Source organism: Buceros rhinoceros, unplaced genomic scaffold (assembly GCF_000710305.1).
Source record: "Buceros rhinoceros silvestris isolate BGI_N320 unplaced genomic scaffold, ASM71030v1 scaffold2444, whole genome shotgun sequence".
Taxonomy (NCBI): Eukaryota; Metazoa; Chordata; class Aves; order Bucerotiformes; family Bucerotidae; genus Buceros; species Buceros rhinoceros.
The window spans coordinates 54,600-68,727 of record NW_010406280.1 but is presented as its reverse complement, the minus strand read 5'-3'; the positions used below and the strand labels follow the sequence as shown (position 1 = coordinate 68,727).

At 37.3% G+C, this 14,128-nt stretch overlaps 1 protein-coding gene across 1 annotated transcript in view; it reads right to left on the bottom strand.

Moving 5' to 3' along the window:
• Positions 1-736: 736 nt before the first annotated feature.
• LYST (lysosomal trafficking regulator) overlaps positions 737-14,128 on the bottom strand; it is a 50,283-nt gene continuing 36,891 nt past the window's right edge. Inside the window, exons 22-34 of the mRNA XM_010134000.1 lie at positions 13,675-13,852; positions 12,576-12,745; positions 9,988-10,218; positions 8,906-9,072; positions 8,285-8,437; positions 6,925-7,116; positions 6,218-6,396; positions 4,870-5,076; positions 3,417-3,593; positions 2,877-2,953; positions 1,793-1,981; positions 913-1,058; positions 737-837 (exon numbers count right to left, since the gene is read on the bottom strand). Coding sequence (XP_010132302.1) covers positions 737-837; positions 913-1,058; positions 1,793-1,981; positions 2,877-2,953; positions 3,417-3,593; positions 4,870-5,076; positions 6,218-6,396; positions 6,925-7,116; positions 8,285-8,437; positions 8,906-9,072; positions 9,988-10,218; positions 12,576-12,745; positions 13,675-13,852 — 2,167 coding nt within the window. The remainder of the gene's footprint in view (positions 838-912; positions 1,059-1,792; positions 1,982-2,876; positions 2,954-3,416; positions 3,594-4,869; positions 5,077-6,217; positions 6,397-6,924; positions 7,117-8,284; positions 8,438-8,905; positions 9,073-9,987; positions 10,219-12,575; positions 12,746-13,674; positions 13,853-14,128) is intronic.

The window sequence follows — 14,128 nt, the reverse complement described above, 5'->3', positions numbered from 1 at the left end:
GGACAAGAGGAAACGGCCTTAAAGTGTGCCAGATGAGATCTAGTTTAGATATCAGGAAGAATCTCTTTATAGAGAGGGTTGCGAAGGACTGGAACAGGCTGCCCAGGGAGGTGGTGGAGTCCCCATCCCTGGAGGTGTTTAAGAGATATGTAGATGTGGCACTGAGGGACATGGTTTAGGGACCCCGGTAGTACAGGTTGAACAGTTAGACTCAATCTTAAATGTCTCTTCCAACCAGATGATTCTGTGATTTCTTTGTGTGATCTCTGCAGTTATTTAGGCAGTATTAGTGCCTGCAATATGTGGCAAATTGACACAACTGCAGAGCTGCGTAACACAATGGACAGGTAAAAACAGAGAGGATTAAAACAATTTGCTTTTCAACACTGATGGGAAGACCTACAAGCTCTAGTAGCACTGCCTGTCTTAGATATCCGCATGACAAACAAAAATCCTATCAGACTATCCCACAGAAGCCCTGTTGCCGTATCACACTAGATGGTATTTGCTCTTACTGATTTTTGAAGTCATGGAGATACTGTTTTAAGACTCAGAAAATGTATGTGCTGATAACTCTTGTATTTTGCTCATGAGTATAGCAAAAAACCTACCGATCTGACATTTTGTCTCTTTTCTCACTTGATTTTTTTTTTTTTAAATGTTTCAGACAGAAAAGTGAGAACTGTTTCATTGGAACAGGAGAAAGTGGGAAAGGGAGGCAAGTGTTACCCAAACCTTACCTTATATGCTCACTTGCAGCTTTGTCCTTTACAGTAGAGGAGTGAGAAGAATGAGTTTTGTCTTCAAATAGATAAGATAATGGAGTTTTTATCACACCTGTAAAAAACCCCACAAATAAGACACTTATAGTCACTACAATTCAGATATACTCCTACAATATGTTATAATTACCTTCCTGTTTCTGCCTGTCTGGAAGAAGGTACTTGTTTGGAATAGTTAGGTAGCACCTCTGTAAGCGGCGCCGCTCTCTGTTTGGGCCCTCTGTTGGATCCAGTTGCCAAGAAGTTGGGTAATAGACTGGGTCATACCAGAGTGCTCTGAAAAAAAAAAAAGTTAGGAGTTCGGCAGCAGAGGCAGTATATATGCTTTTATTAATTCTGTTTTTCTTTAAATAGTAGAAAGGCAGAACTTTCACAGTAATACAGTGGGCAATTATTTTTGAAAAGGTATCAAAAGACTGAATTCTGTAGTTTATTTCATGTGCTATCCCACTGTCTACTTACAAGCTATTACCAAGACTGCTCTTCAAGTGACTAATTCTGAGGAAAACAGCAACACGATGAATTGAATACTTCATTTTCAAAAGTCATCTGCTGCAAACATGACATAATAATAGTTCTGTAGTGGTAAAAATACCATTGTTTGGTTTCTTGTCAAGAATTACCATCTCTTGCTCTGTGCAGATTAGTGAACACAGCATCTGCATGCTAATACAGATAACATTACCCAAAAATGTTTTGCAACTCCATCAACGAAATGCAAGATATGAAAACTTTGACATTCTTCATTCTATCAGGCACAGCAAAATGTATCTGACAAAGAGCCTGTCTACAATGGTACAGGAAGACTGCTTGGCTACTCACAATAAAAAAAAAAAAATCATAGATTAAATCAAGCATTTTACAAGCCTTTAACAATCAGGTAATTAGAAATACTAATAATTCTAATTTTAATATCATCTAATTCATGTGCCTCTAAGCAGAAGGGGAAGCACATGACAGGCACTGAGTCCCTCTCCTGCTTTTTTCACCGAGATGAGGGAACAACGTACCGATCATGAGTAAGCTGCTGAACAAGTTCCTGCCAATGTCTGCTGGCACTTAGCTCTGCCTTGTACATGCCTCTGATGTGCTGGATTACTTTCTTCCTTTCCATTCCTTGTGACAGAGACACAGCTTGTGTGATGTCTCCAGCTATTTTAGAAATATCTTTAGATTTGGTATCCAGACGTTGAAAGAGACTGAGGAAAAAGAGTTGTGCTTTCAAATGTCAAATAAACACACTGAAAAGGGAAGACAAGGCACCAACAACCCTTAAGACACAATCAGTTCGGCAGTAAATATCCATAGTTCTTGTTACAGCAGATGCAGAGCAACTTAGCCTACATAATTTTCACAAGACTTGAGTACCTTCTGCTTTTTAGCCTTCAAAAAAAGCTATTAATGGTGGCCAAAGACAAGACAAGCCAGTCGGAAGATCAATGGCTTATGTATTAGCAAACTTTACTAATTAATGTATGAGTATACTCATTACAACAAAATCTCAAGCAAGAACAGTAATTTACTACTGCTCAAATCTCAAAGTTATTCACAGTAAAGTCTTATCACTTATATGGACAGATCTGACTAAGCTGACCTTTATGGGTACTACAGTTTCCTACATTTAAGCATGTTGTGTCTGCATTTCAGATCTGATTTTTGTGTGGCAAAGCCTGAAATGTAAATTAATGGAAAGAATCTCTTAATCTACCACAAGCTACCAAAATTTACATTTACACCAAGGAGCAGCAGTCTCCATAGCTCACAAAAACGTTCAAATACTAAGTTGAATATAATGATACTCTATTTGTTGAAGATCAGGGTTAGTTACAGGGACATTTGCCTTACGTTTAATTGCACAGACCACAGCAGCAGGAGAGGTGATTGGACAGACACAACAGCTGTAAAACTAAGGGTGAAATACCAAACGTGCAAAAGACAATTTGGTATTCTGAAGTTCACCAAATGCTGTTTACTATACAACCTATCAAAAAGCATATACCTATCTATGATAATCATATAGGCAACTTTGCAATGGGGTGTGCTGAACAGAGAACACTTACAGAGTCCAGAGAGCCCCTTTAAGATAGCACTTACTTTTGCCGATTATTAGCCATTGTCTTCTCCCAAGCAGCTTTGTTTACACCTTCCTCCATCTCATATTTCTTCTGATCCTGAATGGAAATTTTAAATGTTACTTTTTTTTTTTTTCCAGAGGGAGAAGATAAGAAAGTAGAGGCTGAAGGATATGCCATTTTAAAAAAAAGGCTGACTGAAAGAACTGTTCACCTGATATTTTCATAGCACTTAAAACCAACAAGGCTTCCTTTAATGCAGGTTTATTATATTTAAATGTAATTTTATTTTTTTTTAAACCATAAGAATAACTTTTTCCATGACAACGAGAGACACTAGTAGTTGGGTTAATTAATATATTTAACCAAGAAGCATTAACATGTGAGTTTGCTGTGAAGCACTGAGTATAGTGACAGAAATATTCAGAACCCAAAGAATCCCCAATAGCATAAGCCATGAACCAAGCAAACAAAACTGCTGTCTGCAGTAAAAATGACCCCATATAACAGACAATTATCTCAAACATACCCAGTTTTGAAAGAAAAGATTTTATTCACAAACCTCTTTCAAAGCTTTTATGAGATCTGGTTTTGGTCGTGGGCTCAGAGGAATACATTTATAGCCACAACATTTCAATGTATTCACAAAGTCTCCTGCTGCTCTTTGTTCTTCCTTGGTCATTTCATCCCTGTGATTGTGCATTAACTCATATAAATAGAGCACTAATTTGGGTCCATGCTAGAAGATGAGAAGAAGGGAAGAGGGTGACAAAGATGTATGGTCATTCTTATTTCCACAATACAATACTGAACAGTTTTCTCTTCCAACTTTATTCCATTTTCTAGCCAGCTTAGTCAGATTTTCTTCTACCAGTTTTTCGGTGATTTAAAGAAAATGGCTGCTTTCATGTTTGAGGACAAACTTCTATAAAACTAGAAAGAACATGATGAGTTTAATCCTCCACATGATAAAACATACCCCAACATCTTGTAACTTCAAATGGCTTATAGGAAAGCTAAGTTCCTTTTCCAAGTACTCAGCTCCTGGAGCCTTGTTAACACTTTCAGGAAATACATGCCAGATACTCATAATTTTACCTGCCAAGAATGCTACGCCTTGTTTGAATAATCAAGTTATAGCTGACATATAATGAAGTTAAAGCAGACACAGGACATAAATGCACTCAGTATGACTCTCCTTGCACAAGCCATTGCTAGCCTAGCTTTTTCCTTACTGGCAAAAGTGTTAATTGAATAATGTATATGTGATTAGAAAAAAAACATGTGTCATAAATTCATCCAATAAGTATTTTTCTCCTTAGCATACAATGACTCAAACTATGGCATGTCTTACATTATTTCATTCTTGCAGGTCCTGAAGATCTCAACTGATTCCTACCTGATTCTTGATCATGGTTTTAAGAAAAGCTTTCTCTGAAGCTTGCACTAAAAGTAAAAATCGAAAAAGCTTCTTCCTGACAAACCCAGAAGAGCAGGGAGAAACTATTCAGCTATTTGAATTAAGAACATAGATTACATAATCTCACTTTAAGAATTAAGAAAGGGTAAATAAGAAAAGATAGAGTACTGTTTTGACTGAGGATTGACTGACTCTTAGAAGATCTAGTTCTACAAGTTTCAGACAGTCTGCATGTAGAGTTCCAAGGCAAGGACAATTCCTTCATTAATCTGCTTTAGCACCCTCAGTAAAATTTTCATGTTAAAACTAGTACCACCTTTTGTTTCTGCACTACACAGGAGATGTGATGTTTGGTATGCTACAGAGTCAACGTATCCAGACAATGTTACCTTGCCTATTACAAAACTATCGACCCTCAGGATAATATAGCTCTTGCAGAGGTACACACAGGCATTTTATGTGACATAACTTTGTCATTACACTAAACGCTGCTAAAACTGCAGTGAACAACTTCAGCCAATTCTAAGTTATTGTAAAATTTTAAAAAAAATGAATAAAGGTTTTATAAACTTCTCTCAAACACTCTTGATCTTACTTGCAAAGTTGGGCTAAGACAGTCACGCAAAATCTCTTGATGGTTTACTTCATGTACCACTTCCAAAACCTGCTTTCTCTCTTGCAGTGGCCTTGCCGGAGACAAATTGTGTACAAGAAGCCTCCCGAGTTGTGTACGAAACGTGTCCTTACATGAGAAGAGGATTCTCTTCCACTGCTGCTTTGGTGTGTTCATTCTGCTGGTGCCCTAAGTAAAAGAGAACATTTTTAATTATTATAGGACTTCCTTTTACCAAGTTTTCCACATTATAAAGCAAACATGGTTAATGTGATCAAAATGTAAGACAATAAAGATTTCTCTACCAAAATAAAGAGTTCAATTTTAGTTGACTAATTATTATTCTAATTATTATTATGGGTTAAAAGGCGTTATACTAAAAGAAGGATTTGTTCAGTCTAATAAAATAATAATCTCTTTCCTCATTCTGCCAATATTAGGAATGAAGCTTCTAGCTAAACTAGATATTCAGAGGGAGTACACAACGATCCAAACAGTGATAATTGTGATGTAGAAGGTTTAAAAATCAAAGGGGTTTTTGTTCGCTTATTTTAATGAATAGCCCTTCTACATTAATCACTAGTTTCTGAACGAATTACACCCCAAAAGAATAGAAACCAGGCATTGGATTGAGATTCTTGTGCTCACAAAAAGAAACCTGTCATCTTTGAAAAATGTAAGTACAGCATGATGAAAAGATAACAGACCCAAACTTAATTTTCTAGACCTAGAAAGAAAATTAGGTTGAGCTACCTTTTATAAAGATGACCTAAGAGAAACAGAGGCAAGAAGCAGTAAGTTAAGATTGCCAATTAAACCATTTCAAATTACTCAAGGGAAACTTGATCATCTTGGAAGGGCTGACAAGCTAACACCTGTGTGCTAAAAGCTAAAACTCTCAGCCCTTTGGCAACAATTGACAGTTACCCTTCTCAACTCTAAAATATATTATAGACACACGCTACTCAAACTCTCCATCATCTGTAGATGCGCAGCAAATTTTTTTTTTATTGGCTCCAGCAAACTTAAACCTTGATGTTTAAGAGACAAATGGAATTTGTGGACTGCACACACATTGTCTATTTAACCTTTGTGTGCGTGCTCAAGAAGCAGAATTTTGCTAACTGTTATGGTAAAAATCAGAATGTATGCATTTATTATTTTATAACTGCAGAATAACTGGAAAGCTAAACAGAGTTTTTAATGCCACAGCTGAATTGAGAGAGACAGCAAAAAAGCATTTCTGGACAGAAGAATTTATGCATGAAAAGTTCCTGATAATGGAACGTTATTAAATATGCTTTAGTGTGGACAACATCTAATTACTTACAATGGATACTTTGATTCCTTCCACCAACATCTTGAACATTTCTTTAAGAAAAGGATTTATTCTGCTAGGTAGTTCTTGTTGGCTTTCCTCTTCAGGAACTTCCAACTGGGATGCTGAAAGTCTGCATTGACTTGTGTTTTCTGTTATACCCAGTATATCAAGGCACTCTTCAGTAGATGCTTAAAATTTAAAAGGCATATATTGATCAGTACCATCTCAAGCAAGACAATCCCATTATCCTCTAACTGGCATTAAATCAAATACTCTCTTTACTTCTATATTTACCATACTTTTTCTCTCGCTTCTGTGGAATTTGAACTAGCCCCCAAAGTCATCAAGTTTTGCTAACAAATGTAGCCATTTCATAGAAACATGCAAACTGAGGTATTTTAAGAGAGCAGATGCTCCCTTTGGCAGACTTAAATCTTATGTAATAACTCAGGCAGTTAACACATGAATTGACTAATGTAAAACTAAAACAATTTGTTCACTTCGTTCAGATAAAAACTGTATCCAGATTGCCTGTTACGTAATACTGAGAGGCAAATCACCAAGAGAATGATGTTTTATGGTTATATCCATTAAACCAGCATCAATGGTATTACTTTCCTCTCAAACATTTTACCACTCCAAAAGCAAGAATCCATTTTTCCATACAGCACTACCCTGGCTCTGTCAAAACAGTAACAAACGAAAAGAAATCCTACCTAAATAAATGAGCCTGTTAACAGCTAGAACAGTCAGCCTCTGTAACCTTTGTACAAACTCAGTCTCAGTGGCTTGGATAGGATTTTCTTGGCTCATTCTCCGCTGCATCATCATGTTGAATTCCTCACTTGCTAGCGAGCGCATTTTCATCAGCAGAGCATCAGACTGAGCAAGTGAAAACTTTCTGGAGCCTTTAAGTAGAGAATCATTAGTAGCATCCTACTAATAGCACAAGAAATTAATCACTCAGCAACTGCTTTCGCCCAAAGAATTGACATCATTTAAGGAAACAAAATCTTTGAAATACATTAATATTGAAGGGAACATAACTGTCATTTGAGTTGAGTGTTTGTCTCTTTTCAAAGCTTTTCTGTTTGGAAATACATAAAATTCAAGAAGTGATACCCTGAAATGGGTTAGTCTCAGGATCAGATTTATTGTACACCTTGCATATTTTTTTGTAAAGTAGATTCTTAAAAAGTTACTTCCGTATCTGTTTTTACTGTATAATTAGGACAAAGGATTAAAAATTAGTGATACAACAACAACAAAAAATTTACTAGGCCAGTGGAAAGGGGCCTTGAGAGCTGACCATATCAAGAGAAACATTCCCATAATATAGGAATAATGGTAGGAACAATAGCGGTTTATATTTTAAAAAAAAACTCAAATACATGTCAGATTTTTAAATTATGTCTTCTGCAAAATCTTAAATGCAGCTTTATTTATACAAGAGATATAACATCTGTTTTCAGCCAGAAAACTCCAAAACCTTTGTAAAATGATTCACAAGCTACGAAATACAGGGGAAGTACTACTGCTAAACCTAGAACTGCACAAATGTTTTATGAGCACAACCATCTGGGAATCTCATACTCCCAACTATAAATTTGAAGTGCCAGATATTTGCTTCAGGATGATCATTAATTGTAAGTTGTGCAACAACACAATCCCCACACCATAGCTGTGTTAAAGTTACAAGCACTAACTTTGTTTTAGTATTTCCTTACTGTGAAGTTGGCTATTGAAACCACTATAAATTACTTTAAAAACGTCTTTACTAAGCAACTTGTCAGTTCAAGAGAATCCCAAAACAGTAATAGCTGGCTTTAGACACTGCAGGAGAATAAGGTGACTGAGGTTTCGTTTTCATACCTCACTACTTCCTTCTCCTCATACAAAAGCCCCACAAGTTCAAAATGGGTACGCTATTCTAAAAATAAATCAATATATTGATTCATAAAGCCAATCCACAGGAAAAGCAAAGCAACACAACTCATTTGTTGTACCACTGAAGTTACAGTTTTGAAGTAATATATACAGGAGAAAGTACAAGAACACTACACTTTTGCTACTCACCAGCAATGCCTTTACGCTTTTGAAACATTGCATGATGTGGTGCAGATGGTGATGGGACTGAACCAGTCTGCTCCTGAGCATCTTTGTTTGCTGTAGTTTTTATTAATTCAATAGCTGCTTGAAGAACTCTTAACTGCAGAACAACTGCCATATCTGCAGAGAGAGGCATACAAAGGACTTATGATATTCTTTACACATCTTTGAGAATTTTTACCAGATGTTTGTGAAAAGTAAAAGAACACAAAATGTGTCAAGTCTTCCAATTCCATGGAAGTCACATAGAAAGTCACCTCACTATTCCACAGATACAGACAGTACACAAGGGAGTTCTCATGGAAAAGCCATTGAATTTGATTGTTCTGAAATAAGCTAAATGCATAGAACATTCACACTGAAATACCCTCAGTGAAATTTTAGTCACTGCTTGTTCACATTAGCAGTACACAATTATTACAAGGCAGGCTCCTGAGGAAAACTACTATGAGAACCACTTAGAACAGAAAGAAGATCCATCAATACAAAACTCCCCCTTCTCCCTCATCAGGAAAATTAAACAAAAGTAAGTGGGGAAGTGATTTAGTTCTCCAGTCCCATGACCCCAAAAATAAACAGATAACTTACTTTGCATCCTTGCATTTTTACTGTTTTGAAGATGACCCAGCAGCACAATGAGGTCTTCGATAACACGAAAATATTGAGAACCTGAGGAGCTGCAGGCATGAATTGCAACTGCTACCAGCAGCTGTTGTATATCGCATGCAAGTAACTTGTAGTCATTCAAGAGAACGCTGTAAACAAAGTTGTAGTTACCACAAACATGACAACTCTAGAAAATTGTAATCCACAACAAGACTCATTGCTATTCCCCTTGCTACTTCTACCAACTGTATGTAATATTATATTATACTTCACATAAAGATGTGACTGCTGAAGGCTAGAAAATCGTAATCAAGGACACCTCTTCACTGTTAAGTTTGGCAGATTTGGATGCCTGCAAATCTTAACACATTCTAACATTAAAATTGTAATAAAGTTCTGTTGGAAAAGCAACAATGTATTATGAGATGTCTAAGTTAAAGAACAGGTCTGAAATCCTGTATATCTCAAAAAAGTTCAGGTAATCTCTTTTTGCAACCATGCTTATCTAAAACTATACATAAAGGAAATCTGTCTCTTTCTTCAAGGTATCAATAAATGAAAGAAATTAACAAAACCACAACTCTCCTTCCTTTACTGCATAATCTTTAAGTACAGAACATTCATAATTAATGAAATCACTTAAATTACTCAATCTCAATTATTAAATCACAGGCAGCATGGGAGAGGCTTTTCCTGCAGTTTAAACACTGGCTATAGATAGAGTAGAATGCTACCATCTCCTGAGTCTTTATCTTAATGTTCAGGTGAGCGGTATTAGGAAAAGCATCGAAGCACACAGAGTGTGATAAACTTGCATTTTCAAATGCCATTTCACTTGAAAGTTTAGGGTATGAAAAGAGTATTTTCTACTCCATTGTTTGAACTAAATATCTAAACATTAACTTTCACTTACAGGTATAATTAAAACTGAAAACCTCAAAACCAAATGTTATTTTGTACCTACTCTCTGGCCATTTTAGAAAGTAGAACAAATAGAATACAGTAATTTTGCTAGACTTAAGGTTGTGCCTGGGCTATTTTATTGCAACTGATACAATACTCACTTTGTTTCCAGTCCGTTCAGAGCAGCCATTGTATTACACAACACGTACAGCAGACCATTATCAAGCAGTAGGTCTGCAACTTTTGAGCAGGAATTTATGATTTGCAGCAGGAGACATAAGCAGTTATGCAGCAGAATGTTATCATACAGAGAGTTCTCTATAAGACCCAGAACAGGAATGACACACCATTTCTGAAAGAGTCCAACGTTCTTGACATCTTCCAGATCAAATCTATTAACATAAACATAGGTGAGTGACACCCTTAAAATAACAACCTAGTATATGCAACTAGAATACCAATCTATGCCAGTGCTTTGGCAAAACTGCACATGGCAATTTCCTGCATTTCACTGCAGTAACAATGCCCATCCACTGAAAGAAATAACAAAATAAACACTTCAAAGAGCCACATGGAAATGAAAAGTACAACTGAAGCTTCAGCTAACCACCAACTGTCTACAATAAAGACTTAAGTAAAACAGAGTTATTTTTTTAATCCTTAAAAAAGTATGACACATCATCTTTCCAGTAACAAATATTACAACTGGCACAGGTACTACCAAGAAACCAGACACAGCTTGTCGTCAATATAATAATACACTGACAGCAGGTTTGATACCCTATATCCATTACTGCTTCAGTTTAAGTTGGGCAACTTCTGGCTTGTTGCAGTTGTAGAATTCAGAACAGTGCTCCAGACCTTGTATCACTTAAGCTCAGAATAGTAATCCAATTTCTTAATGCTCATCAGCCCATCACATGACCATTATACACAATCCTAAAAACCTGAGACATTAGAATTACCTTTCCAGCTCCATAATCAATTCTGAGGAAATAGCAGTTCTCACTTTTGGGTCTAGTTAAGCAACCAGGTTTCAGTCTTGAGTTAAACAGGAATGTTTTGGGGGGTGAAAATAAGGCCAACAAGCAGAACTAATTTTGCTACAAATCCTGCAGAGGCAGCAACTGAGAAGGAGTTTTCTGCAAGATTTTTGCACTGCTGACTATACTTAGATGCACATTCTTTCTCCCTGTACTATCATTACACAGACTAATTCTAAAAAAAATAATTCACTTGGATAATTGTCTGCTTAAAGGTAATCTCCTTTTCTATCAATATGAGGTAGCTCTTTGGTTCAAGGAAATGATGTATTTGTGGGATTTTCCCTAGAGGAAATAGGTATTTAAACTCAGAGCCAAGCCAAGAAAGCACCTGTGGCATTAAGCTCTTTAATCACCTACCAAAATCCAGTAGTAGAAGTCTAGTGACTACTACTTAAAGCTTCTAAGGATATAAATCAGAGTTTCATGTAGCATCAGAAACAATCTAGGAAGAGTTAAACTCTGAGCCCCTGAGGCCCTCCAAAGGACTGAGGGTTTAGAAGATCACAGCTGACAGCATCCACTAGATGAAACAGCTTAAGGGCCACACAGTAAGTTTCACAGAATGGAAGGGACCTCTGGAGGTATCTAGTCCAACCACCCTGCTAAAGCAGGTTCGCCTAGAGAAGTTTGCACAGGATCACATCCAGGCAGGTCCTTAACATCTTGAGAGAAGGAGACTCGACAACCTCTCTGGGTAGCCTGTTCTAGCGCTCTGCCACCCTCAGAGTAAAGAAGTTTTTCCTGTGTTCAGGTGGAACTTTCTGTGGTCCAGTTTGTGGTCATTGGACCTTGTCCTATCCCTGGCACTTCTGCAAAAACACTGACCCCATCCTCTTGACATCTGCCCTTTAGATACTGGTAAGATCCCCTCTCAGTCTTCTTCAGGCTAAACAGACTCAGATCTCTCAGCCTTTCCTCAGAAGAGAGATGCTCCAGTCCCCTAATGATCTTCACAGGCCTTTGCTGGACTCTCCAGTAGTTTGTTGTCTCTCTTAACCTGGGGACAATACTTCAAATGTGGCCTCACCAAGACAGAGTAGAGGGGGAGCAGAACCTCCCTTGACCTGCTGACCACGCTCTAAATGCGCCTCTTGCCCATAAGGGTTCATTGCTGGCTCTTGGTTAACTTGTGTGGTGGTATGGTTCCGCTGTCTCCTGAAGCCCACTTGAGACCTGAGGCAATTTATCACACACACCCTCCAACTTTCTAGGTCAGGAACCAACCTGTGGTAAGTCAGGCACAGACTGTAGAAGACAGAAACAGAACACCAAGGTGTCTCCTTGGTGTGCCGGGCCCTGCTTTCCCAGCCTTGTACTCCTCTCCCTATCCTTTGGAGATGGTCACCACCTGATTGCCTAAAATCAACAAGTTCTGGGCCTGTGCATATGTAGGTGGCCTCATTGACTTCCTCTTCCTGATCAGGTGGCCTGTAGTAAACACCCACAGTGTCACCATATTAGCCTGCCCCTTAATTCTTACCCATAAGCTCTTGACTCATTCTTCATCCCCCCTAAGCAGAGCTTAATATATTCCAGTTTAATACATCTAAATGTTAAAGCTACAAACAAAACACTTTTCCTAGTCCTCAAGAACCATAAAGAGAATAGGAATTAGAAAGCTATCACATCCTTGCCTCCAGCAAAGTGTGCTGCTTGTAGTTCAAATATTCAATTACAGTATGCAAAAACAAAGCATTACTTACTCTTCATCCAAGCCAACAGAGCGACCAAAAAGCATTTCCAAAAAGCATTCTACAACTTCCTGAGTCCCCTGGTGAAGGTACAGCTGGTTAGCTAGCAAGGAGAAGCCACGATTCTTTAAGAATTTCTCCTTCTGCTCTCTCCTTGCTCTGTTGAAATATGCACCCAACAACTAAAAATAAATGCATAATTATGATGTAAGATTTAAACATTTAATATATCTCATTTGAAAATTAAGTTATTGTCTGTGATTTGAACAGTTTGAAATCAATTTTTTTTACAATTCCAGACTAAAAACATCAACTGCACTATTCAACTGCGATCTACACTGCCCTTGTTACAACCAACAGATGAATTTATCTTCTTAATCTGAAGACTCAGGTTTTTAGTCAAATTTGGAGGAGATGAAACCACACATATAACAGAATACATGACAGAATGCATACATAAATACATTCCAATTCTTTATACTTGTTAAATCCTGCACTTTGGTGTGTATGCAAGTGCATGCATGATTTTTTGGATCATTTTATTAATTAAGCCATATAATCCTATTTTTCTTCAAATTAAAATACAACTCTTGGTCTTTCATCTACATAATGTTACCGTTGAGGAACATGGTCCTTGTCAATATGACAAAATCTAAAACATTTTTAAGCCTCAAGTCCAGAAATGTGTGGAATAACTGAAAGTCAACTGTTTGAAGTCAAAACTTCTTGCACCTTAATTTAACATAGTGCATCACCTGCTTAATACTGAAGAGAGGGCCACTGACTGTGCATTATCATTTCCACTTACATAAGTAACACTGTCATATGCTCCTCAGGCCTCTGGCTTAGATCGAAGACTATATCTACATATCGAAAGATTGTCTGTGTTGGGGTGGGGGGGGGGTTGTTTGTTTTGAGGGGTATTGTTTGGGGTTTTTTGTTTTTGGTTTTTTTAAATCTGCAGCATGGAAACATATCTTAAAACTCAGAAGTAAACCTAGAGAACTGAAGAGAGCAAAATAAGAAATATTAACATAAAACCTCATGTTTCCAAAATATTAACTATGCTAATTCACAACTTTTTAGCTGAAAGCATTTTCTGTAGGCCTACTTTAATGACTCCTTGCTGTATGAGAGGAGATGGGTGGTTCACAAGAACTACAAGATAATCAGGTTGGATAAGTTTGTCCATCACATCTTCTAGCATGATATCTGGTAGGATGAGGAGAACTCCACGCAAGAGATCATATAATCCACAACAGATAAGCACAAGGCAGTCTTCTGTACATCTGAAAACAGAGGAATGTTTTAGCACAGTTTGTGTAAACCAGATGAATTTGTACAGAATTTGAAACAGATGAATTAAAAGAATTCCTAATTATTCGCTGCTCTTGAGGGGCAGGAGGAAGAGAAAACCTGGCAAGTATTTCTCCAATACTGCTATTACCCCTTTTCATTAACACTTATTTTTCAATGGCAGATAGCAAAAAGGATGATCTGATGAGAAATATTTGCTTGAGACTTTTTTGTGAGCTAGCATAACAAGTTCCTGCTCTTATTATATA